General features: G+C 43.4%; 1 protein-coding gene across 1 annotated transcript in view; it reads left to right on the forward strand.

Annotated features, from left to right (window-relative positions):
- Positions 1-1,225: 1,225 nt before the first annotated feature.
- The window catches only part of CRYBG1 (crystallin beta-gamma domain containing 1), a 179,901-nt gene continuing 153,359 nt past the window's right edge, over positions 1,226-27,767 (forward strand). Inside the window, exon 1 of the mRNA XM_069974795.1 lies at positions 1,226-2,002. Within this exon, the coding sequence (XP_069830896.1) occupies positions 1,716-2,002 (287 nt within the window). The 5' untranslated portion in view covers positions 1,226-1,715. The remainder of the gene's footprint in view (positions 2,003-27,767) is intronic.

Below are 27,767 nucleotides of genomic sequence, written 5' to 3' on the forward strand. Positions count from 1 at the left end.
CGGAGCGATTTTTAATGATTAACGACTAACAATAAACGATCGCAAATTGGATTGTTTATCGTTAACCTGAAATCGTTGACCATATTACACAGAACGATAGTCATTAGTTACGATCGTTAATACATACGGCCCTAATACACAGGACGATTAACATGTGAAAAATCGTTTAGTCTTTGGAATTTAAACGATAATCGTTCTGTGTAATTGCAGGCAACGATTGAAAAATCGTTCGCATGTCGTTGATCGCTGATTTAGATCTGAACCTAAAATTATCGTTAATCGATCGCTAATCGTTCGCTGTTTTGCTGGGATCAGAAGGTATAAACGATCGCAATAACGATTATAGTAACAATCGTAACTAACAACCATAGTTCTGTGTAATATGGTGAACGATTTCAGGTTAATGATAAACAATCTCATTTGCGACCGTTTATTGTTAGTCGTTAATCGTTAAAAATCGCTCCGTGTAATAGGACCCTACTTGCGATCGTTACTATGATCGTTTACTTTCTGATCCCAGCAAAACAATGAACAATGTGCAATTACACTAAACGATTAGTGAAAAAATGCAGAACGTGAGCGAACGAATGTGGAATTACATCGAACGATTAGCGAATGATTAACGATAATTTTAGGTTCAGCTCTAAATCAGCGATCGACATACAAACAATTTTTCGATCGTTGCCTGCAATTACACAGAATGATTATTGTTTAAATTCCAACGTTTTTCCGCACGATAATCGTCCCCTGTAATAGGGCCCTTGCGCTGTGTTCAGAGATCTTGAACACTGCTAACACTGATCAAAAAAAATTAGATTACAGACTCGAATACGTTTTCCTTATTTACATAAAACTATAGGAATCCCCTTAAAACAACTCCAAAAATAGAACTTCTCTTGTAAACAACCTGGAAAAATCAGATGACATATCTGAGATTCCACCTGCATCTTGGTCACACATCCCCAGCGGCCGTCTAAACAGTGCAACTCGATTTCCAGGTAAGTGCGCCGCATTTCAAAATTCCTGCTGCCTGTCAATGACTATACAGGTCCAGCAGCAACACTAGTCAGTGGCTGCATAGTCCCTGCTATTGTACACCTCCCATTCTTCAGAGTGGCTGATGACAGGGTAGAGAGCCTGGTAACCTGAGCCTGCAGGGTGACTCCTCCTCTGTGCACTGCAGCTGATCACACATGCCTTGTGCCTTCCCAAGTGCACAGCACCAACACTTATGTATAGAAACACAACACAGCAGAGCGGAGCGGACGAGAACCTGTCCACAGCTCATCACCCGATATAGCTCCTTCGTTTTGACAGGGTCCCCATGCATGGATACATGGCAGGAGAAAGATTCAGGACAACTGTGCTGCCATAGGATACAACTGGACACTTGTTTGAAGGTGCTACAGGTAGGACCATGGTATTAACCTGCTGGCTGTAAAGTGCTGACCATCTTCTGACACACTATGGATTGAACACTTGAAGCTCATGTTTAAAAGCAAAGTATTCCTATAGCGTGGAAGTAATTTTATACTGGTCCTACCTGTTACTGGACTACATCCGCCTGTGGACCTACCTTCTGTGTTTTAACAATACGCTGCTTTTCTCCTGAGCAGGGTTGCTTAATACTTTTGGGAACCCATTGTTTGAAGTAGCTGCTATAACTGTCTCTCTATTGAAGCCTACAGCCTATTTGTGTAGTATCAATAGTCACAATGGAGAAAGAAAAGAAGAGCAATAGCTTTCGTAGACTGGGAAAGTTCTTCAAGGGCAAATCTGCAGACTCCGAGAAAGGAGGTGATGAGATCCAGACAAAGGAACAACAGCTCGGGCCTGGGGATGAAGCTATTCTTAAGGACCCACCTGCATCGGAGGAGCTCAATTCACATGGGGATACCTACATGGAGACAAAGAAGAAACCATTTGGTAGCTGGAGGCACAAAAAGAAAACTCGTAATTCTTTGGCTACATCCCCACCTTCATCTCCGGCCATTAGTGACAGGTAAGTACCTGGACGTGTTCTGTTCATACTGTGCATCTGAAATGGCAAAATAATGTTACAGGTGTGTAGTAACTGGCCATAAAAATTATCCAAACCGGTTGCTAGTCTATATACAGCACTGTGCAAAAGTCTTAGGCAGGTGTGAAAAGGTGCCGCAGAGTAAAAATGCTTTCAGTGTTCGTAATAATTTCATTGATTAATAAGAAAAAATATATATATTTGGTGTGACCGTCCTTTGCCTCAAGTCTTTCAGGTACACCTGCACCCAGTTTTTGAAGGACCTCGGCAAGGAGGTTGTTACAAACATCTTGGAGAACTGAGCAGAGATCTTCTGTGGATGTAGGCAGCTCACGTCCTTGTGTCTCTTCATGTGATTCCAAACACATGACTTGATGATGTTGAGATCTGAGCTCTATGGGAGCCTGCAGGACTCATTGTTCTCTAGGCTGAAGACAGTTCTTAATGACATTGGCTGTATGTTTGGGTCATTGGGTCATTGTCCTAGAGCGGAACAAAGATTTGGAGCCAATCAGGTGCTTCTCTAATGGGAGGCATCTTACTTTGCAGCATTTTTTCCATCCACACCTGCCTCAAACGTTTGCATAGTATTGTGTGTGCATATATACAGAAGTTATGGTGAAGAATATATATATATATGTGTATATATATATATATATATATATATATATATATATATATATATATATGTTATTATTGCAATTTAATCGATTGGTAAAATATAATGGTAAAATATAATGATCTGGGCACAAACCTTTGTGGCCACTGTGACATCTTCATATAAACAGCGTAGGACCACAGCTGATACTCGGCTTGAATTTATTTTGGTTTATTATAAAATCATTTTCTTCGTGCTAGTTAAAGAAGAACTCTCCCTCAAAATGTTTTATTTCCTGGCATGTATACTCACCCGCCATAGACTCTTTCCCGCGACGGTGTACCAGTGATGGGACACCACATACAGTGCTATTCGGATCCCACTGGCGCTGACATCACGGCTCTTCTGCCCCCTCTTATTTCCCCAGGGCTTTTGAAGAGCGGAAATAGGGGCCTTCAATGTATTTCTATGAGAGCATTCTCATGGAGATGCATAGAAAATCCTGACTTCAGGTGTGGGACAGAAAGAAAGGAGGCTACATGAGTGCCAGCGCCGTAGCACCGGAATGAAGCTGCGTCGCGGCAAAGTAAACATTCCAGCCTGCAGCTGTGGAGCAAATAAAACATTTTGGGGGAATTCTTCTTTAAAGGGGACCTGTCACCCCGGCTGCCAGGGTGAATTCCGCCCGACCCCTTGGTGGAGCCCCTGAGAAATCCCTGTCGGAAGCCGTGCGCGCGGTCACCAGAGATGAGTCTGACGCAGTAATTCTCTATGGGCGTCGGACTCATCTCTAGTGAACGTGCGCATGGCTTCCAACACAACTCTTGTCTCCAGTTCACTTCCATGGAACTGAGTTGCAAAACTTCACCCAAACTGGAGACAAGAGTGTGTTCAGAAGGCAGATATTTTTTTCTAATGCTGGATAACCCCTTTAAGCAAAAAAAAAAAAAAAAAGTCAAACCTTGGAGCTTTTTCCAATAAGCTAGAACATTCTCTATACAATCAGAGGTGTAACTTGTACCTTCTGGCCCATAGTTCAAAATCTGTTTTAGGCCCCATGTCTATCATGGCATTTATAATAATGATCCCTTGGCGACCCCTAAAAGCCTTATTACACGGGCTGATGTAGAGGAGCAAACGAGTGCTGTCAGAGTGGGTAAGAGCCAGGGGGCCACAGGGAGCTGCCCGGGTGACCGCTAGATCGTCCGGGCAGCCCATAGAAGATAGCAGCGGTCTGCTGCCGCTCCTATTCCACAAAAAAACAAAGAAGGACAGGGGCGCTTCTAGGTGTAATATTATAAGACAGCGCTGGTTCAGGTGTGGATGTCACAACTCACCTGATGGAGTTGTGCAACAATATAGGCACAACTCTATGTAGCGCATGAAATCCAAAGAATCACCGCAGCTCTTCCGGGGGCACCACTCCAAGGACGTGGTGTATATCACAGTGTGAATAAAGCCGGGTATATAACCAGGCAAGCCAATAGATTCTTATGCTCCTATTCCACGGAGCAGCAGATTGTTGCTATCTTAGTCGTTTGTCTTTGAACATGTTGAAAGACAACGATAAGCCAACATCGTTCATGTTGGCTGATCGTTGTTTTCTATTACAAAAGCCGATTATCGTCCATAACGACAGCGATATCGGCCGAATACAGACGATAATCATTTTGTGTAATAGGGCCTTCAGACACAAGATCCCCAGTGCGACTGCTCAGTCTGCATCCCTTCTATTTATGCTCCTGGAGGAATAAATTATGTGCAAAGCTATTGTTCTATGATAAAACAAAAGATTGTTCAAATATTTGTTGTTTTGTCATATTTTTAGATCCGTATCTGTAACTTATGATACTACAGTTTAGGAGCCAAGATCTATTTGGAGGGCATGTGACACTTTCACACAACAACTCCTGCCCCTTGACAGTGTGCCACCTTTGTAGACGTGGGTGTCATAATTTAGACTGTTTGGTAAAGGCAGTGACTGCCAAAACGCAAACAGTGCTGGAATCAGAAGAAAAGGCTGGTGAAGCAATGTGACCTGACAGTGGCCTGACAGCTTGAGTTTGGCCGGTCTGTGTTAGAGAACAAACTTCTTTCTATGCCTCGCCGTGACTGTATGACTGCGTGCTGCTATTTCTTGGCATGCTGGCACCTTTCGGAAGTAGTGTTGCTTAGCTGAGCTCTCTAATTGGTATGCCAATGAATGGGTTTAGGTAAACAGAATATGCCCCATTTACCGCCACGTGTTTTGAATATAAACAAAGTGTATACAAGCTACACAATAGATGTGCTACAGGTAAAGAAAGACAATGATACAGGCAGTGTTTCCTGTATCTTCAATTATACATTATCTGCCCCATTATAGAATAATAATTAACAACTCAATTTGTTTTCTTATGTTAGTATGGTATTATACATGAATCATTCTGATCAATATCAGTTATTATATGTACTGAATGTAAGGAATGCATATGACCTAAAAAAGCTTGCATTGTTTTATGGTCCATATAGAAGGTCCAGCCCAATACCTTCATATACAGTATATTTTGATTTCTCTGGATCTTCAAACCAGTACTCTATGCTGTTCAATACATTATGATGCTGCTCTGTTATATGCAGTCCTGTGTCGCTCTAGAACTTAGGGGTAGCCAGCATTTTGCTAAAATTCATACACTGCTGGGTCCCGGAAAAAAAAACCAACAACTATACTTACAACCCCAGATCCTGTGCAGATCCCATTTAGCTTCTTCCAGACCCCAATCTTCTTGTTTTTCGAGAGGAACACTACGAGCAGGACCTGCCTGCTCAGCTAGTCACTTGCCGGGAAGGGACACAGCTGCTGGCAGTGATAGGCTAAACAGACATGTCCTACTTCAAACCTTCATTCAGTAGTATATGAATTTTTAAAAAACATCAGATAACCCTTTTAGGCTAAGTTCACACAACGTATAATTTCATTAAACAGTGGACATAGTTGCAGTTTTGCAACCACAGCCGTTATTTAATGAAATTGTAGGTTGCTTTAATTACTATGGAATCCCGGCCGGAGTTTATACACACTTTATATACTCCGGCCGGGATTCCTTCGGCTGCATCTAAAACTGACATGTCAGTTTTCCGCGGCCACTATTCATTGAATAGCAGCCGCACAAGACTGACAGAGCAGACAACGTAAAGTGCGGCTCCAGGCTTTGAATTGTTGGCTAAGATGAACTGGAATGCGGGCACGCCTGTATGTGCTTACATCCCAATTCTAAAGAAATGAAGTGTATCCGGCCAGTACTGCAGTACCGTCCGGGATGAACTTCACTGACACCGGCCATTCTGAGACACGGCTGTGTCACAGAACGGACGGTGTCATACAGCGTGTGAACCTTATACAGCATGATATGTGCTCCATCAGTGAGATCACAGCTCGCTCGTAGTCCCTTTACAAGAGGCACAAATGATCACTGTATAGTTCCTGCAGGCATTACTATTAGAGATGAGCGAACCTGGAGCATGCTCGAGTCCATCCGAACCCGAATTCCGGCATTTGATTAGCGGTGGCTGCTAAAGTTGGATAAAGCCCTAAGGCTATGTGGAAATCATGGATATAGTCATTGGCTGTATCCATGTTTTCCAGACAACCTTAGAGCTTTATCCAAGTTCAGCAGCCCCAGCTAATCAAATACTGAACGTTCGGGTTCGGATGGACTCGAACCCGGTTCGCTCATCTCTAATTACTATGCATTGTTATCGGCCACACATTTCCTGGTTAGGAACTGCTTGATCTTTTGTGCAGCCAGTAAAATCATTGTTATTCGACTTGCAAAAGATTACATGAGTTGGCAGGTGTTTGCTCGCTTGTCGGCTGATCAGTAGCTATTTTACACAGATGGATTATTGGCTGAATAAGAATCTCTAGGAATGCTTGTTAGCTATAATCGACGCGTGTAAAAGGGCCCTTACATTCACCTCTAGTTGTCGTGAGCATTCCATGTGATCTTTTTAGCTACAGGATGTTCTGCTATTGTTTTCATCTTCATACTAGATTTCCCAAGGGCAATGGATGGAGGTTAAAAATATAAACACGATCAAAGATCAAGCCCAAGTAATTAAAAAAATGAAAGGTATTCATACCACAGAGGCAGACCATGTAGCTGCTAGATGACAAGCGTGTGTGCGGGACTCCTCGCTCCAGAGGAACTGCATTGTTAGGCGGCTCGAAATTGGCCCAAGGTTCATAGAAAGGTCTTTGAAGGGAAAACTAACACCAAGCTCTTTTCTTCTGTGGCACACACAAGTACTATGATAGGGGTCCCAATTTGATATGTACTATGTAGAAAAATAAGACATACCCCAAAAATAAGACAGTGTGCCTATTTTTGAGTAAAAATTAATATAAGGCACTGTCTTATTTTTGGAGAATTATGATAGTTATAGCCCCAGTGATGTAAATGATAGCCAAGTGTTACCATTGTGATCTAAAATAAAGGGTATTTTAACATTCCCTACTGCCTCCTCATTCCATAAAACAATAAAGTAGTCCATACTTACCCACCTCCTCACTCCCCCGCAGTGCCGGATGTACATTCAGTTGGGTACCCATTCTGCCGGATTCCAGGGATATCCCACTTTATGCTTAGCCAATCTTAGAGCTAAATGGGGGGAGCAAGGTATCAGAATTCGGCAGCATGGAAATGTGTCCGCAACTGGATAAATGCACTTGAAGGCTATGTTCCCACACAGTATTTTTGCTCAGTATTTTGCAACCAGAAACCAGAAGTGGATTGAAAACACAGAAAAGTTATGTTCACACACTGTTGAAATTGAGTGGCTGGCCGACATTTAATGGCAAATAACGTCCGTTATTTCAAAACAACACCTGTTTAAAAAACAAAACAAAAAAAAAAACGGCAATTATTTGACATTAAATGGTGGTCATCCACTCAATTTCAACAGTGTGTGAACATAGCCTTTCTGTGTTTTCAATACACTCCTAGACTTGGTTGCAATATACTGAGCAAAAATACTGTGTGGGAACATAGCTGTACGTATGGCGTATGGAAGCATTATGGAAAGTTTAAAATTTCCCTAGAAAACTCTTAGCTTAAATTTGTGACATCTGACAAGATGCAATATTGCAATGTCTTCCACAGTTATCTGTAAAAGGCCTCCCCATATAAGCCTGCCGGATTTGTAACCTGTAAACCCAATACAGTGGCAGGTTACCGGGCATTTATAGCGCTTCATTGCTGTCTAAATATAAAGTTCAGTTGTTATTTTCATGCATCCAATATTCTTAGCATGTGTCACATGTTATTTATGAGGTACTACTGTAGCTGTAAGTATGGATACTATTATGTTTCGGGCACTGGTACTTTTATTAGGTCAAATAAAGAGGAGCAACGCCATGATTCGTAGTTACAAGTTATGTATGAATTGTATTGTTTCTGACCCAGGCACTTTATTATTTTTGTGTTATCATATAGGTGGGAACAACAATATGGACCCCCAGCCTGGAGCTTCATGGTTATGTTCTCACCTGTTGGACTTTACATGGATTTCAACACAGAATCCATGTAAAGTACAGCGATATTCCAGATGTCTTTCTGCAACCCTATTCACATGCAATGGAAAATTTCCAGCACAGTAAAAAAAATGTCACATGACATGTCACATGAAATGACAATTAGTCCCTTTGAATTACACTGGGGCTAATACTTGCCCGAATCTGTAGATTGTCTGTACTCCTGCAGCTAGTCTGCAGTAAAAATCCAAGACTCTGCCTCAGATTTCTGTCTTAAATATATACATAGATTTTATTCTAATGTGTAAACCTAGCTTTTCTCTTTGGTATAATTCCTGGTATGCAGGTGCATACCTAGGCCTGACCATCCAATATTTACTAACAGGGTAGTCAAGAGCAATGGGTTAAAGCGACTCTGTACCCACAATCTGACCCCCCCAAACCACTTGTACCTTTGGTTAGCTGCTTTTAATCCAGGATCTGTACTGGAGTCCGTTCGGCAGGTGATGCAGTTATTGTCCTAAAAAACAACTTTTAAACTTGCAGCCCTGTTTCAAATGGCCGTGGCCTAGATTGTGTATGCATTAGGCTGGCACACCCTCTCCGTCCCTCCTCCCCGCCCTCTTCATCATTAGGAATGCCACTAGAACATTTTCTCCATGCTTAACATTGCACAGGTGCCTTAATGATCCAGCCCATGTGCCGTGCTGACACAGGTGATGAATAGGAGACAATCTGCCTGGAGCATTCCTAATGATGAGGAGGGTGGGGAGGAGAGACAGAGAGGGTGTGCTAGCCTAATGCATACACAATCTAGGCCATGGCCGTTGGGCACGGAGCTGCCAGTTTAAAAGTTGTTTTTAGGACAATAACTGCATCACCTGCTGAACCGACCCCAGGACAGATCTTGGATTAAAAGCAGCTATCCAGAGGTACAAGCAGTTTGGGGGGGGGGGGCAGATTGTGGGTACAGAGTCGCTTTAAGCTTTCATACTAAAATATTTGTCTTCTCAGTCTATTTTGGTCTAGTTCCTGATTCTCTACAGCTCACAAAGGGGGCAGTTGGCAAAGCGTATACTGTACATATTGTTGGTAAAGAATTTCTGTAATACATCGGTTTCCAAAGTGTGGGTCGTGACCCCCTGGTGGTCGTGTGCAGACACTGGAGATTCAGCAACTGCTAATTCCATTCTCTGGGTATATGCACACTGAGCAAAATTCACGGAATTTTCAGCGAATTCCGTGTCAAAATGAGTAAAATATTACCAGTCTACTTTCCCATAACTTTTAATAGGCTTTCCATGTATTTGTGCACAAGGCGGAATTTTCCGTCCAGAAATTCCGCCGTGGATCTGCGTTCCACCCGAAGAATGGACCTGTCCATTCTTTGAGTGAATTGCGCTGGTGAAATCCTATAGATGTCAATGGGGCTTGAATTCTGCTTGGATTCTGACTGAAATCTGCTTGAATTCCGCTCGCATTCCTCTCAAATTCTGCTCCAATTCTGTCAGAGCTTAATAGGAGAAGAATTTCAAGCAGAAGACTTTCCTCTTCAATTCCTCGCCTATTCTTCGCCTATTCCTTGCCCATTTCTTCGTAATTCTTCCCAGTGTGCATTTACCCTCTGCTCACCTCCTTTTCCACTCACATGTATTATCACCCGGGCAGGGGAGGATCGATCAGAGAAAGCAACAGACTATTCACTGCTATTGCAACTGCGTGTCAATCAGCTAACCACTTTCTTCAATGGCTACTGGTTACTGACTTCCACGTATACGTGGATATACATGACCTTGAAAGATGGCCGTGCAGAAAAAAAACACTGATAAAACAGAGTGTTGTTTATTTAAATTAATATAATTCAGACTACATAAAGGATAACCTGTTTCTGGACTGCTGTCCCTTCATTAAATCCAAACTTATCCGGTCAGATCCATTTTCACCAGCAACACACAGTTGTATCCATGCCACAGAGGTGGCCGTATCTAAGGAGGTTTTTTTATGTGTGCCATCTTTCAAGGTTATGTCTATTTTTGGTTGCTTGTACTCAGATAGGCCCCATCCGTTTTTGAGAGCATCCCGGACATGTGACCAGCTAGCAGCAAGATTCTCTGGACATTTGTACCCATTCACTAACGGCGATGAGCACAAAGGACAAAAGAATGAGTGCAGTATACAGGAGGACAAGCGTATAGTGACAGTATATAGAAGGACAGGATGACAGAGGTAGTATACAGAAGGATAGAGGATGAATACAGCTGAAAAGATACAGAAAGCAGCTATAAATGTAGCTATAGATAAAAAAAATGATTCATTTTTAAAAAGATCATCATAAGTGAGAACACGAAATAGAAAAATAGATGTTACAGTTCTGAGTATTTTAAATATGGTTTTACTGTTATTTCCAATGTGTTCATGAGCTTCACTTTAAAGTGTTCTCACACAAGACTTGGTCAACTAGTAAAGGTAAACCTCAAGGTAATGGCGAGGCATACATTTGTTTCATTACCAAACTATGGGTAGGGGGAAATTTATCAATGATGTGCCCGCCATAAGTCACAAAAACTATCCCCCCCCCCCCCCCCCCCCCCCCACACACACACACCCTGTTTCTATTTAAAGGGAATCAATCCGGTCAATGCCAGGCACAGAGTTGCAGACACAGGCCATTCTTGTCTGATGTAGCATTCTAGCTGCTCAACAGTCCTGGGTCGTCTTTGCCAGATTTATTGTTTCTTGAGGCGTGAAATATTTTGTATTGGAGACAGGTCTGCATTGCGGCGGGCAGGCCAGTTCAGCACCCAGACTTCTGCAAAGCAATGTTGTTGTGATGGCTGCAGTATGTGGTTTACTATTATGCTGCTAAAATATGCAAGACCTTCCCTGTTGTTTCTGTTCAGTATTAATAGTACCTTTCCAGATGTGTAGGCTGCCCACGCCATAGGCAATAATGCAGCCCTATACCATCAGCGATGCAGGCTTGATAAGCTGGATGGTCCCTCTTCTCTGGATACAGCATCTAGAGTTTCTAATAACAATATAAATTTTGATTCTCATGACCACAGAACAGTTTTCCACTTTTCCTCAGTTCATTTTTAATTACCTTTGTCCCAGAGAAGACGGCAGTGCTTCTAAATCGTGTTAGACATATAGCTTTTTCTTTGCGTGATACAGCTTTGCAAAGCTGGGTTCACACACTGTATACTTCAGGCAGTATTTGGTCCTCAAGTCAGGTCCTCATAGCAACCAAAACCAGGAGTGGATTGAAAACACAGAAAGGCTCTGTTCACACAATGTTGAAATTGAGTGGATGGCCGTCATATAACGGTAAATAACTGCCATTATTTCAATATAACAGCCGTTGTTTTAAAATAACAGCAAAAATTTGCCATTAAATGGCGGCCATCCACTCAATTACAACATTATGTGAACAGATCCTTTCTGTGTTTTCAATCCACTCCTGGTTTTGGTTGCTATACAGCCTCACAAATACAGCCTCAAATATACATAGTGTGAACCCAGCCTAAACATGGATCACGCCTGTTTTCAATGCAGTGCGGCCTGAGGGCCTGTAGGTCACAAGCATCCATTACTGACCATTGGCCCTGTCCCTTCTGCACATAGATTTCTTCAATTTCTCTAAATCTTTTGATGATATCATATACTGTAGATATTCAATATCTTATTGAATACGTTTCTTAAATTTTATACACAGGTTTTAGTGAATCTCTGCCCATCCCTGTATGAATATACTCTTATTGGACTGGTTTAGTCATATAGGCAAAGTGAAAATTATTACTTGCACATATGTTTTGCCTTTCTCTATGCTATAACCATTTTTATTGCTCTCAAGTAACTTGCACAAGACAAATGAGGTTAGTGACATTAATCTACAGTTAGGAGGGTGGTGCCAGATAGAAAATAACCTGGAATAGACTTTCTTGTTTGAAAAATACTATGAAGGCAAAGGACTTTACTTCTCAGGGGTACAAACACACACGGCATATACGCTGCGTATTTACTGCTGCGATACGCAGCAAATACGCAGCAGATACGCAGAAGATTAGATCTAAATAACTGAACACAGCATCAAATCTGCTGCGTATCTGCTGTGTGTGTTTGTACCCTTAAGGAACACTAAACTGAGAAAATTCACAAATACATTTAAACATTATCACAGCAATGTCTTTCCTTAAATACAATTTTTTCTTTATTCTTACACTGAGGCCTCATTCAAATTGAGTTTTCTGGGCCACAAAATCCTCCACTATTTTTTCTCTGTGATCCATGGAAAATGTTAACAGTACTAGTTTTCTTAGATTTGATTTGTGTTTTTTTACGGACGTCATGGATCCTATAGACTTCTATTGGTAATCCATACCACAATCACCCTAGTGTTACCCTAGTAGGACGGGTACCCCGACACTGCAGGGCAGAAGGTAGTTAGGGAAACATGGGCACAAGTATTCTTCTCTTCTCTCAAGTATTCTCTTCTCACAAGTATTTCTCTCAAGTTCGGGCAGAGCACACTACTCATTGGGTTGGGGCTCTCCCTACAAACTCCTCCACTCTCCTCAACACTAAGCTACAAAAGCACTGCTACTCTAACTCAGCACTTAAAGTATCTCCAGGCACAGATTCAGTGAAGCCAAGTCTGTATCACAGAAGTTAGCTATTGCCAAGCTATCCTGTATTACAAGAGACTATCAATAAAGCCATTTTATTTATTTTAATGGGACTCAGTGATCATTGCACTAGCACCTACACATCCCAGTTACACACTCCTTGGGTTACTCTGCCCTTTCTGTGGGTGGCGGTACTAACAGTCCAGGTGGGTCATCTTCTGACTTCAGACCATTGTGACAAGAGCCCAAGAAACCCATCACAACCCAGCAGGTCACTAACCATTTTAGGGGGGCACAGCCAGCCACTAATAAAAGCACCCAACACCCAACCTGTGTGCTGAATTACCAATGGCGTCACAACAGTACTATCACCGGCTGAGCTGTACTAAACCACCGTCCAACCACCACAGAAGAGGTGTCACCAACAGCACCACACTTGACTACCCAACTGCCTCCGATTTTGTACTTCTACTGCCTGCTGTTGCTGACCTGGATTGTCCACTTAGTATTATTGTGTTTGTTTGTCTGTCTATGTTTCGTGTACCACCTATATAAGTGCAAGGACTGTCCTTGTGGTTGTCCGCAGCTACCTATGACTATCAGTGGCAAGTAGGCAGGGACAGTGGGTGGGAACAGAGCAGGGCTCACTGTCCTTGTCTTTCCCTCTGGTTGTTACTGACTGAGCTAACACGAATGGAATTACTATCCCATTAATTACTTTTCATAGCGATTTATCTTCTATGCCTATCATTTAAAAAAAATAATCATTAGGTGTCATTTGCTATACAAGCGCTTATGTAATTTATCTGTCACAGCACATCTCAGAATATATTTTTGGTAAATCAATATATAAAAGCAATGCAGCCCCAAATTGGTTGTGGTTTGATAACTCCTACACTATGCTCTTCCAAAGGGAAACCACCTTGGATGCAATTTTATAGAATACCATCCTGCTAATTCTACAATGCAGACTGAAAACCACTTGCTGGATGAGAAATTCAGAGCAATGTGTCTTTTTACAAAACTACCCAAATAATACTAATACCAATTATAGAAATCCCAGTAAACATATATAATATGCTATTCTACATAATAACTATTTTATATAAGATCTATTTGCTCGTGAATGTACTATTTCTATTTGAATGTTGCAAAAATTCAAGCCTTTTGTGTTGTTCAGTACATTCAAAGCATCTCCATTGCAATTGCTGAGTTATAGACATGTTCTCCTCCATGCATAATGTGGTCTCCTCACATTAGAAGTCTACAGCTTTATCAGATTTGGCTCCTTATTATTTTGAGTATAAATTATTCATCAGCCTTTCTTTTATCATTGTGAAACTCTGGAAAATATGATGTTGTATTAGATCAGAGCTGCCTGTTACTGCCCAGAATCATTAGGTTTAGAGCCCTAGGCGGTATGTTTTGTGGTAAAGCTGGTTCTGTATGAATATTCTGTAAATATTTCGCCATGTTTCAGTACTAGACTTGCTTTGTGACTACACAATAGTAACTGATTAGAAAACACTCACTAAATTGTGTGAAATTCTGCTTGGATCTCACACACTCACTGATATATACACTGTTTGTAGATCTTTATCTAGTAAGGAATAAAATCTCCCATGCCAAATCCAAAGCATAATGCTGGTCTCAAATCTAAATCTCATTTATATAATAACACATGTGATTCTACTGTAGAAAGCATCAATAAGCATTTAATATCATTTAATAATAATAATAATAATAATAATAATAATAATAATAATTCATTTCTGGAAAACATTAGTGAGGTCAAAATGTTCACTATACTCCTTTATAGATGCCTTTGGGGGAAGGGGAGGGCTCACTTGTGGGCACACCTTTCCTTCTGAGCCTGGCCCAGTCTCCAAAAAATAGAATATGATTACTTTGGGGGTGTTTCTGTACCCACAGAATTCTTCACACTTCACACTTCTCCCCAGATTATCATGGTCTCCCTGTACGGACCTCTCTAGCAGCATTCTCCCCACCATTGCGGCAGCAGCAATATCTCTCTCCCCACCTAACACCACAGACCCCAACCACCACTACCACCAATATCAGAACTGCTTTCCTTCACACTGAAAACAGAATTATCCCCCTTCCCAAACCAACACTACTTATGTGATGTTCCACTATTAAGTGCCTTAGGCACCTGTTGCAAAGTTCTCATTCCAGGTTAAGTGGTAATGAAGGTGTTCTATAGTTTCACCACTAGATGCCAGTATCTTTTGTGCACTTTATATGTCTTTATATGCAAAGCTGAAGTTAGGAATGGGAAGAGTCTGGGAACATCCTAGCCCAAGAACCAGTCTAAAAAGTGCAGGGCAGTATATTGAAACGCAAGAGGAACTAGCCTGGATAGGACAAAGCTACCAAGGAAGGTCTACATATCATATCTCGCAGTGCAGGTAACTGGAACACTCCGAGAACTTAGCTTTATCCAGATAACCATGACTGTGGCTTGTATCACCCTATTAGGATGGGTAACTCAACACTGTAGGGCAGAAGATGGTCAGACTGAAGTCTATACACGAGTACAAGTAACTTCTCACTCTAAAGTATTCTCTATAAGTTCTGTCATAATACATTGCTACATTGGGATAAGACTGCCACTACAAACATTTTCCCTCTACTCTCTCCTACTATCAACTCTCCAAGCACCGCTACAACTATCTCTCTGGTACTCCACTTCTCTAGCACCTCCTCAAGCACAAACCAGTTTAAGCACTAAAGTCTATGTGAAGAGTTATTTATTCTGCTAAAGTGTATTGTACTACTGAGAGACTTTACAGTAAAGTTGTTTTATTTTTGATATCACTGGGACTCTGTCATCTTTCTTATGCACCAGCACCCACACACACTAACCGCACACCTCTGGTTATTTTTCCCTGGACTGTGGGTGGTGGTACCAATAGTCCGTCTGGGTCAATTGCCACTCGGGTTTACCATGACAAGAACCCAAGGGACCCGAACAAACCCAGCAGGTTACTGACCATTGGGGAACATTACCAGCCACATAAACAAAGCAGGTGCTAACATCTCACCTGTGTGCTGGACTAGCACTGGCGTCACGACAATACCATCTTTGGCTGAGCTGACACAACAACACCTATACCTCTACCTCGCCACACTTACAACATTTTCCCTTTAACTTACCTTTTTTTTTTTTTATTACTAATCATAGCTCCATGCCCTTTTACTAATTATACCTACATGCCCTAACAGGAGATGGGAACAGGGATTTCCCATCAAGGAGTTGTCCACTTCACTTAACAGTATTGAGTCTATTGTAAATAGCAAAACTCAGATAACCCTGCCTTTACATATCAGCAAGGGAACCATTCAACAATGTAATTTGTCACATGATCCTGAGGTTTGTCTTAATCCAATTACTTACAGCTCTGTCTTTACAATACACAGGAATTGACTATTTAGCCTAACACATATTTAACTTTGAAATCATAAGGCATTGAATATCCGCAGTGTGAACTGTCCTTGTGCTGCAATACTATGGTATCTCTATTGAACATTTTGCTTTATGAATATTTGCTGATGTTATAAATGACTATGAATCGTTTTAACACAGTAGGTTTTTTTTCATTTAGGCAGGCCTGATGAAATGGCGCAGTGCTCTGGGATGAGGGTTGCCCTGATGAAAACAAGAAAGTGAGAAACAAGAAGAGAGTGCTCTTCTCCTCCAGTGCTTCAGCCCGGGCCCGGTACCCGTGGACAGAATGGCGCCATACATGGGAACCAGGCAGGGGTTCAAAAAACGGACCACGGCACTGGCTTCCCCGTGACGGCGCCTTCTATCCCTGGGTCATAGTAAAAAGGATGTACCGGATGGTACATCTTCTTTAAAGAACAGAAAGTGTCCGCTTGAAGACAATGTATCATCTATTTTTTTTACTGATTAGAGCCAGTTACTGAAAATGTTCTTTTCTTCTATTTTTTCAATTTAATTTGTTATTGGGAAAAACATCTTATCTATTGCTTTATAGCAAGCCCCATGGATATAGGCAACATTAGACTGGAGCTGTCTCACTAACATGAATGGGGACTGTTTCTGGGTGTGCTCTTGCAGAGCTCATTGCATTGGGAGTGGGAGGCTCAGCTGTTATCATCTATAGAGATGAGCAAGCTTGGCCGAGGTTCGGGTTCGTACGAACCTGAACCATTGGCTTTTGAATCGTGTGGTCTTCTTGGTCCATGGGGATGGTGGAGACAGCCCAAATATCACCTGGAAAACAGGGATACAGCCTATGAGCTAGGCTGTATGTATGTTTTCCAGGTGCAGCTCAGGCTATCTCCACCATCCCCAAGTAGCGGGCAGACAGCAGGATTCAAATGCCGATTGTTCGGGTTCATACAAACTTGAACCTCGGCCTGGCTCTCTCATCTCTAATTTTCTATTGTATTATCTATATACTGTTGTCACCTTTCCCTGTAATTCTGTGCAGATCATTTTACAGCAGCCTCCTCCTGACCATCTGATGAAAGTCTTGACTTAGTTTTAGGATTATTTTAAAATGTAGATGGAAAAATGGAAAATCAGGAAAAAATTGCCAAAAAATTATTTAAAAATACAGCCAAATTTGCAGGCATCACATTGGGTGACAGAATTCTAGTTGGGGACTCAAGTCTGTAATAGCAGGCAAAAAGGTTGCAGGGTCAAGACAAAACTTTGTTAGAATCCAAAGGTCAAGAGGGTACTAGTCAACAACCGATAGAGCTGTTCAAACACAGACACAGTCTTCACACCAAATATCAGCTATACATTATAGCAAAGCCGTTGTTTAAAGTCCACATGTAGGAAGCAATATTTGCTTAAGTGGAATGATAATCTAGTACTGCTGAAAGACAGTCATGTGCTAAATGCTTGGGGGCTGGTTAGGCTTCCTCGACTTCTTGCTTGTATTTGTTAATCTGGGAGACTAGATGGAAAATGGTCATTTGATTGTAATGTGTTGCTCAATTTTTGTTCATGCGATACTGATGGGGCCTTATGAGCGAGCAAAGGTAGCGTGTAATGATAGTTACAGAAGTAGGCATAAGCATAATTGATTGTGTATCAATTGGAGGAGCCTAATGGTGCGTTTACACAGACAGATTTATCTGACATATTTTTGAAACCAAAGCCAGAAACAGACTATAAACAGGGAACGGGTCATAAAGGAAAGACTGAGAATTTTCCTGTTTTCAAATCCATTCCTGGCTTTGGCTTCCAGAATCTGTCACATAAATCTGCCTGTGTAAACGCAGCATAAGGGCTCTATTACACTCAGCGATAATCAGCCGATTCAGCCAATTATCGCTTCGTGTAATAGAGAGAATGATCAGCCGATGAAACGATCATCAGGCATCGGGCACACATTGCTACGTGTAATAGCGATGAGCATACAGTAGTTGATGATGGAGTCCTTGGTCCTTCCCCATCTTCCTCGGAGGCCTTCCCTGGTCTCTGCAGCTCTGCCTTTTGCCCCTTTCTCTTCCAGTCTCTGTACTGACAGGCCACGGACAGTGATTGGCTGAGAGGACTGCGACCGGTAAATAGCTGAGCGGCAGACGGCCTGTCAGTGCAGAGACCGGAACAGAAGGCAGAGCTGCAGAGACCAGGGAAGGCCCAAGGACACCTTGGAAGGGCTGTACGGACATTGCTAACGATATATATATACAGCCTTTGCTGCCCGATAGTCAGCCTGTGTAATAGCTCAGTAAACGATTGCCGATCTAGCAGATCGACGCTCATTTACACTTTGATTGGGCCATGTATTAGGACCCCAACAATCTGTATTCCTATTACCTATGCACTCGCTGTGGCATGAAATATAGCCATATTTGTTCCCAAAATGTAATACTATCCCCTTTCTCTTCATTCCTCTAGTCCTATGTTATATCTGGCTATTATTTATCTTGTATATGGCATTTTTCAGCAGATTTCTGCTTTGCAAGTTTTCTTTTAAAGGGGTACTCCAGTGAAAATGTTTTTCTTTTAAATCACCTGGTTTCAGAAAGTTATATAGATTTGTAATTTACTTATATTTAAAATTCTCAAGTCTTCCCATACTTATTAGCTGCTGTATGTCCTACAGGAAGTGGTGTTTTTTTCAGTCTGGCACAGTGCTCTCTGCTGCCACCTCTGGCCGAGACAGGTATTGTAGTGGCAGTAGTGGCAAATCCCCATGGAAAACCTTTCCTGCTCTGAACAGTTCCTCTCTCAGACAGAGGTGGCAGCAGAGAGCACTGTGTCAGACTGAAAAGAAAACACCACTTCCGGCAGCATATACAACAGGGGGCCCCTATCGTTAAGTGATAGCAGCTGGTCCCCAATATGAAGCAAGCTCAACTCATTACCTTAGCACCTAATAACACAGACGCCCATGCTGTACCCAGTAGGGTACCTTCACGTCTACAGGATCTGCAGCAGATTTGATTTGTTTTGAATCTGTAACTTTAAATCTACTGCAGATCCTTTACGTGTGAACGCACCCATAGGATATATTACTAAGTCTCCTATATTTGCAACGTTTGTTGAACCAACAATTCAAGCAAATTTTAAAGTGAAGACATTTTGTTTAATAGTCTGTCCAACTTCCATTATATACCTCTAATACAGGCAAATGTGAGATGAGAACAGCTCCGTACAAAAGTAGCAAATGTGAAAATTTTATTTGGCACAGTAAAGACAAATTTTTCAATCTACAATTCATGCTCCAAATTGCTGATACTGTAATGGTGTCTTTACACAGAGATTTATCTGACACATTTTGAAGCCAAAGTCAGGAACAGACTATAAACAGGGAACAGGTCATAAAGGAAAGACTTATTTATCCTATTTTGAAATGCATTCCTGGATTTGGCTTAAAAAATCCATCGGATAAATCTCTCTGTGTAAATGCATAATTAGATAGCTGTTAAAGGGGTAGTGCGGCGGTAAAGAATTGTTCACAGACTAACGCACATTACAAAGTTATACAACTTTGTAATGTATGTTATGTCTGTGAATGGCCCCCTTCCCGTGTTCCCCGCCCCCCGCCCGTGTACCCGGAAGTGTGGTGCGCTATACTCACCTGTCACGTGCCGACACCCGTCTCCGATCTTCAGCGAGTGACGTCTTCTTCTGCCCTCTGCAGCGTCATCCGATGCTCAGCCGCGATTGGCTGAGCATAACTGTGCTCAGCCAATCGCGGCTGAGCACAGTTGTGACGCGGCGGAGGGGGGACGGGCGGCAGCGACTCGACACGGATCAGGTAATGTATAATGCACCAACACTTCCGGGTACACGGGTGGGGGTGGTGGGACACGGGGAACGGGGCGATTCACAGACATAACATACATTACAAAGTTGTATAAGTTTGTAATGTGTGTTATTCTGTGAATAATTTCTGAGCGCCGCACTACCCCTTTAATGCAAGGAGACACCTGGTACAAAGAAAAATGGACCTGAGAATAATATTTTGAAAGTAGAGATAAATATAAAAGGACATACTTCATCTTCTCAAACTTCCTATAAGTCAACACTGGTAGGAAGAATTAGGAGGATAAACAGTACAAGGCTATGTTTACATTATGTGAACACCCGGCCGTTCCGTGACCCCGGCTGGGTCACGGAGCGGCCGGTCTCAGCCCGGATCATCCTGGCTGGTACTTAAGTACCAGCCGGGTGATCTTTCCGGCCGCTGAGCTCTTATGCAGGCACATCAGCGCGCGCCCGCATCAGAGCTTCCCATAGCCCACAGTGAAGCGAGCGGCCGGAGCTGCTCGATTCACTGTGTGAACTGACAGGTCTTTCTGCAGCCGGAATTCACTGAATTCCGGCCGCAGAACGCTGACATGTCAGTTTTTTCCCGCGGCGTATGGGATCCCGGCCGGAGCACATACGATGTGTGTATGCTCTGGCCGGGATCCTATTGCAAATAAGGCTATGTTCAACTCCTCAAAACTACGGCCGTAGTTCTGAGGCGAGAACTACGGCCGTAGTTTTACGTAGTGTGAACATAGCCTGCACGTGCGTTCACACGTGCAGGATCTGCAGCAGATTTGATGGCGCAAATATCAATGTAACTAAATAACTGAACACAGAATCTGCTGCATGATTAAAGTGACTCTGTACCCACAATCTGACCCCCCCCCCAAACCACTTGTACCTTCGGGTCTGTTCGGCAGGTGATGCAGTTATTGTTTTAAAAACGACTTTTAATCTGGCAGCGCTGTGTCTAACGGCGGGGGCTTAAATCTGTATATGCATTAGGCTGGCATCACCTCTCTGTCCTTCCTCCCCACCCTCCTCATCATTAGGAATGCTCTAGGCAGATTGCTTCCTATTCCCCAGCTTTGTGCATAATGAACATGGGCTGGATCGTTAATACACCTGTGCAAAGCTCAAACAGTAGTAAATGTTCCTGGATCATTCCTAATGATGAGGAGGGTGGGGAGGAAGGACGGAGAGGTTGTGCCAGCCTAATGCATATACAAATGTAAGCCCCGGCCGTTAGACACAGAGCTGCCGGATTAAAAGTCGTTTTTTAACAATAACTGCATCCCCTGCCGAATGGACCCCAGGACAGATCTTGGATTAAAAGCAGCTATCTGAAGGTACAAGCGGTTTGGGGGGGTCAGATTGTGGGTACAGAGTCGCTTTAATACAAAACATATGTTGTATGTGGATAAATGAAATCCCGGCCTGAGTGTATACACATAGTAACACTCCAAACGGCCCCATGGAAAACTGATATGTCAGTTTTGTGCGGCCCCTATTTATTGAATAGTGGCCGCACAGACATGTCAGCTCACACAATGGAGAGTGCAGCTCCAGCCACGGATGCGCCCGCATCACAATTCAACAGAAATAAAGATCATCCGTCCAGTACTGCAGTACCAGCCGGGATGATCTTCTCTGACCCTCTGAACTTCTCTGGCCGTTCTGTGGCCCAGACGGATTACAGAATGGCTGGTGTCATACGTAGTGTGAACCCGGCTTAAGGCTATGTTCCCGCAATGTAAAAAAAAAAAAAACACAAATAACAACTGTTGCTTGTCCTTATTTTTACATTGTGTGAACATAGCCTAAAACACAAGAATGCAAACAAGAAGAATAGTCTTGTATCCAAAATGAAAACCAAACTATACACTATCCTTAATGATGCCTTGTCATGTGATCTACTACAGGAAGTCACAAGTACTATATGATTTCCAGTGAAATGTGGCCTGTATCTGTTTTCTCACAAAAAAATGCAAAAGCTTCATTTTGGGAATTTTATCAGTTGTTGGGATCTGGGCATGCATGACATAGTTGACATAGCTGACATGTTGTTTTACAGGCTTCAAAAGTTTGAAAGTACAAACCTGATTTACTTTGTTCACAATAAGTACACAAGTTGTACTTGCACTTTTCAGCATGTGATGCCTGCCATAAACTAAAATAAATACCTGACCATCGGAGCTCTAAGCAGGGGCGGGCTGGGCCGGGGGGCAGGAGGGCATGTGCCCCCCGGGCCGGTCTCCCCCACCAATGAGTGGGCCGCGACCCGCGGCCGACTCTCTGCAGTAATTGAGACTGAAAGAATAGCGCGGCCGGCCGCCGCGCTATTCCCTCAGTCTCTTCCGGGCCGCCTGATCCCCCCAGTAGCCGCAGACGTGCTGTACGCAGGCACGTCTGCAGGCACCTACATCAGGTCCCCAGCGGTGACGTCACTTCCCTGACGCGCCGCTGAGGACCTGATAGGAAAGGGAGAGGAGAGGAGCCGCCGCGCTGCAGCAGCAGGGAGAAGCTGCTGCACACTGAAGATCCGGCCCGAGGAGAGGTGAGTTGTTTTTCTTTTTTTCTAAACCCATTAACATGTGGCCACACCGGGGGGGGGGGGATGCACAGGGGGCTATTCTATGAGGGGGGATGCACAAGGTGGCTATTCTATATGGGAGGATGCGCAGGGGGGCTATTCTATGAGGGGGAATGCACAGGGGGCTATTCTATGAGGGGGGGGATGCACAGGGGGGCTATTCTATGAAGGGGGATGCACAGGGGGGGTATTCTATGAAGGGGGATGCACAGGGGGGCTATTCTATGAGGGGGGATGCACAGGGGGGCTATTCTATGAGGGAGGGATGCACAGGGGGGCTATTCTATGAGGGGGGATGGACAAGGAGGCTATTCTATATGGGGGGGTGCATGGGGGCTATTCTATGAGGGGGGATGCACAGGGGGGCTATTCTATGAGGGGGGATGCACAGGGGGGCTATTCTATGAAGGGGGATGCACAGGGGGGCTATTCTATTAGGGGGGATGCACAGGGGGGCTATTCTATGAGGGAGGGATGCACAGGGGGGCTATTCTATGAGGGGGGATGGACAAGGAGGCTATTCTATATGGGGGGGTGCATGGGGGCTATTCTATGAGGGGGGATGCACAGGGGGGCTATTCTATAAAGGAGAATGCACAGGGGGGGTATTCTATTAGGGGGGGATGCACAGGGGGCTATTCTATGAGGGGGGGATGCACAGGGGGAGCTATTCTATAAGGGGGGGTGCACAGGGGGGCTATTCTATGAGGGGGGGATGCACAGGGGGGCTATTCTATGAGGGGGGGGATGCACAGGGGGGCTATTCTATGAAGGGGGATGCACAGGGGGCTATTCTATGAGGGGGGGTGCACAGGGGGAGCTATTCTATAAGGGGGATGCACAGGGGGAGCTATTCTATAAGGGGGGATGCACAGGGGGGGCTATTCTATAAAGGAGAATGCACAGGGAGGCTATTCTATGAAGGGGGATGCACAGGGGGCTATTCTATATGGGGGGGTGCATGGGGGCTATTCTATATGGGGGGGTGCATGGGGGCTATTCTATATGGGAGGATGCACAGGGGGGGTTATTCTATATTGGGGAATGCACAGGGGGCTATTCTATGAGGGGGGGGATGCACAGGGGGAGCTATTCTATAAAGGGGGATGCACAGGGGGGCTATTCTATATTGGGGGGATGCACAGGGGGAGCTATTCTATATTGGGGGGATGCACGGGGGGGGGGCTATTCTATAAGGGGGGATGCACAGGGGGGCTATTCTATAAGGGAGAATGCACAGGGGGGCTATTCTATATGGGGGGATGCACAGGGGGAGCTATTCTATGAAGGGGGATGCACAGGGGGGCTATTCTATGAAGGGGAATGCACAGGGGGCTATTCTATGAGGGGGGGTGCACAGGGGGAGCTATTCTATATGGGGGGATGCACAGGGGGGCTATTCTATGAGGGAGGGATGCACAGGGGGAGCTATTCTATGAGGGGGGGGGATGCACAGGGGGAGCTATTCTATGAAGGGGATGCACAGGGGGCTATTCTATGAGGGGGTGCACAGGGGGCTATTCTATATGGGAGGATGCACAGGGGGGCTATTCTATATTGGGGGGATGCACAGGGGGGCTATTCTATGAGGGGGGGGATGCACAGGGGGAGCTATTCTATGAAGGGGATGCACAGGGGGGCTATTCTATAAGGGAGAATGCACAGGGGGGCTATTCTATATGGGGGGATGCACAGGGGGGCTATTCTATATTGGGGGGATGCACAGGGGGGCTATTCTATGAGGGGGGGATGCACAGGGGGCTATTCTATGAGGGGGGGATGCACAGGGGGAGCTATTCTATAAAGGAGAACGCACAGGGGGGCTATTCTATGAAGGGGGATGCACAGGGGGCTATTCTATGAGGGGGGATGCACAGGGGGCTATTCTAAGAGGGGGGTTGCACAAGGGGGCTATTCTATATGGGGGGATGCACAGGGGGGCTATTCTATATGGGGAGATGCACAGGGGGGGGCTATTCTATATGGGGGGATGCACAGGGGGGCTATCCTATATGGGGGATGCACAGGTGGGCTATTCTATATGGAGAGATGTGCAGCGGGGGGCTATTCTATATGGAGGGATGTATTGATGAGGATGTTGCTGGAGCAAGAAGCCTAAAATGTCTGTCTGACAGATCCCGTGGAGAGGAGTCATGGCCAGAGAAGCCTTCATGATGGCCGGAGCCGGATGGAGAAGAAAAGGAAAAGTCGACGTCTCTTCATGCAGAGAAGACGCCTACTGTGAGTCACTGAATGTAACTGCACTATAATAACTTATAAGGTCTTATAACTTATCAAGGGTGTCAAACTATGTCCCTCCAGATGTTGCAAAACTACAATTCCCGTCATGGTTTATCTGTCCAGTCATGATGGGATTTGTAGTGTTGTAACAACTGGAGGGTCGGAGTTTGACAACTGTGTTCTATTGTCAGTGTTCTTATACCGGAGATAGATAGATAGATAGATAGATAGATAGATAGATAGATAGATAGATAGATAGATAGATAGATAGGTAGATAGGTAGATAGGTAGATAGGTAGATAGGTAGATAGGTAGATAGGAGATAGGTAGATAGATAGATATGGGATAGATAGATAGATAGATAGATAGAAGATAGATAGGAGATAGATAGATAGATAGGAGATAGATAGGAGATGGATAGATAGGAGATAGATAGGAGATAGATAGATAGGAGATAGATAGGAGATAGATAGATAGGAGATAGATAGGAGATAGATAGATAGGAGATAGATAGGAGATGGATAGATAGGAGATAGATAGATAGATAGGAGATGGATAGATAGATAGATAGATAGGAGATAGATAGATAGATAGATAGATAGGAGATAGATAGGAGATAGATAGATAGATAGATAGAAGATTCATTAGCAGTTCATTATGTATCTTTGATTACACATGAGATCACAACCAGCAGACACATTTTAATAATGAGAACCTTCTATGTGGATGATCCTGGTATTTGTACGGTGGATGTTAGTTAGTAATGGCGGTGGTGGTGAAGGGGTTGTGATATTTGTTTCTTTTATACTGGTATTATTGGTCTTGTTATACTGGATCTCAGTTACGGTGTGGTGGTATTAGTTAGTATGGGGTGGTAATGGTTGTGGTCACAGTGACAATATATGTTTCTTATATACTGGTGTATTGGATTTGGTCAGTAACGGTATATTTCTTCTATCCCCTATTAGTTCTGTTCTGGGGTCACATCCACACACTGATCCCCCACAGAACTCTGTATACTGATCTCTCACAAAGCCTCCAGTATACAATACACCAGGAATCCTCCAAGTACAACAGCTGCAAACACTACAACTCCCAGCATTTACTTACAGTCTGCAGCCCTCAGGATATGCTGGGAGTTGTAGTACATCCTCTGATAACAGCTGGTGCTGCAGAGATTCAGGGCTGATGGTTTTAACATGATAAGAGAACCAAAAGGGCATTACAGCACTGATAACAGGGTCACCGGGTACACAGAATGGTACCTTAAGGGTGCATTCACACAGACAGATTTAGCTGACAGATTTTTGAAGCCAAAGCCAGGAATGGAGTTGAAAAGAGGAGAAATCTCAGTTTTTCCTTTATTACCTGTTCTCTGCTTTTAGTCTGTTCCTGGCTTTGGCTTCAAACATCGGTCAGATAAATCTCTCTGTTTAAAGGCATCCTAAGGTACTATGCTGTGCACCTGGAGCTAGGTTCCCTTTAATCCAATAGATGTATATCACAAGGGCTTTTCGTGGCTGGGAACACTGGCCACAATACTATAATTCTGTGGCGCATGTGTAATCTTCCTTTCCCGCACTTATTTGGGGAGGGTAATACCAGGTAAGGGCCAGGGTGGTGGATGGGCCGCTAGCCTGCCAGTCAAGGGCCAGTGCCGTGTGCTTGCCCCCCAGGCTAAAATCTGCCAGCCAGCCCCTGGCTCTAAGCATGAAAAGGTTTCCACACCTATACATAAACTCAAATCCAAACGGTCGGACTAAACACACCACGTTCATGTGATTTTCTCAGCCTCTCTGACACATTGCACTAACTGCAGACTTTATAGAATCCCAGCAGCTTCCTCCGAGCTAGAAAGGGAATGTGTCTCCTAGATTTTTTTTCTTTTTACAGCCAATTACTGAAATATTTTTTTTGTTCTCTAATGTATTATTATTATTATTATTATTGACTGCGGGGGTCCCGATCGTTAAAACGGACCGCCAGAGGTCTCTCACCTTCCTCCGTGCGGTCCGATCGTCGATCTGCTGCACTAAGCCTGCACAGGCAGGCTTAATGAGCAGATCGCCGATAACACTGATCAATGCTATGCCTATGGCATAGCAATGATCAGTGTGTGTAATCACACTAGTGTATGTAAAAGTCCCCCAAAGGGACTTCAAATGTGTAAAAAAAAAAAGTTATAAACACCAATACACTACCCCAAAGCCCCTCCCCCAATAAAAGTTGAAATCCCCCCCCTTTCCCATTATATAAATAAAACATATAAAAATAAATAAATAAACATATAATATACCGTAGCGTGCGTAATTGTCCGATCTATTAAAGTATAACAAGTGTCATTGCGAACGGTGAACGGCGTAGACGAAAAGAGGGAAAAAAGTGCGCGGATTACCGATTTTATGTTACATTATATATATAAAAAAATTCATAAAAAGTGATCAAAACGTCCGATCTTCACAAATATGGTATTAATAAAAACTAGAGATCATGGCAGAAAAAATGACACCCCATACAGCCCCATAGGTGAAAAATTAAAACAGTTATAAGCGTCACAATAGGCCCATTTTATTATTAACTAATTGCCAAAAAAAAAAAAGGATTTCATAAAAAAATATATATATAATATTAGAGAATTTGTGTAACCTGCATATGGTTGTGTTCGGACTGACCTATAGAATAATGGTATAATGTCGCTTTTACCATATAGTGCATTACGTAGACACAGGAACCCCCCAAACGTTACCATATTGCATTCTTTTTTACGATTTCACCTATTTATATCTCTATAAATAATATATTTGGGATTCCGTCATACATGTTATGGTAAAATGAATGACGCCATTACACAGTACAACTATTCCTGTAAGAAACAAGTCATTACATGGCCTTGTAGATAGAAAACTGAAAG

This window comes from Dendropsophus ebraccatus, chromosome 6 (assembly GCF_027789765.1).
Source record: "Dendropsophus ebraccatus isolate aDenEbr1 chromosome 6, aDenEbr1.pat, whole genome shotgun sequence".
Taxonomy (NCBI): Eukaryota; Metazoa; Chordata; class Amphibia; order Anura; family Hylidae; genus Dendropsophus; species Dendropsophus ebraccatus.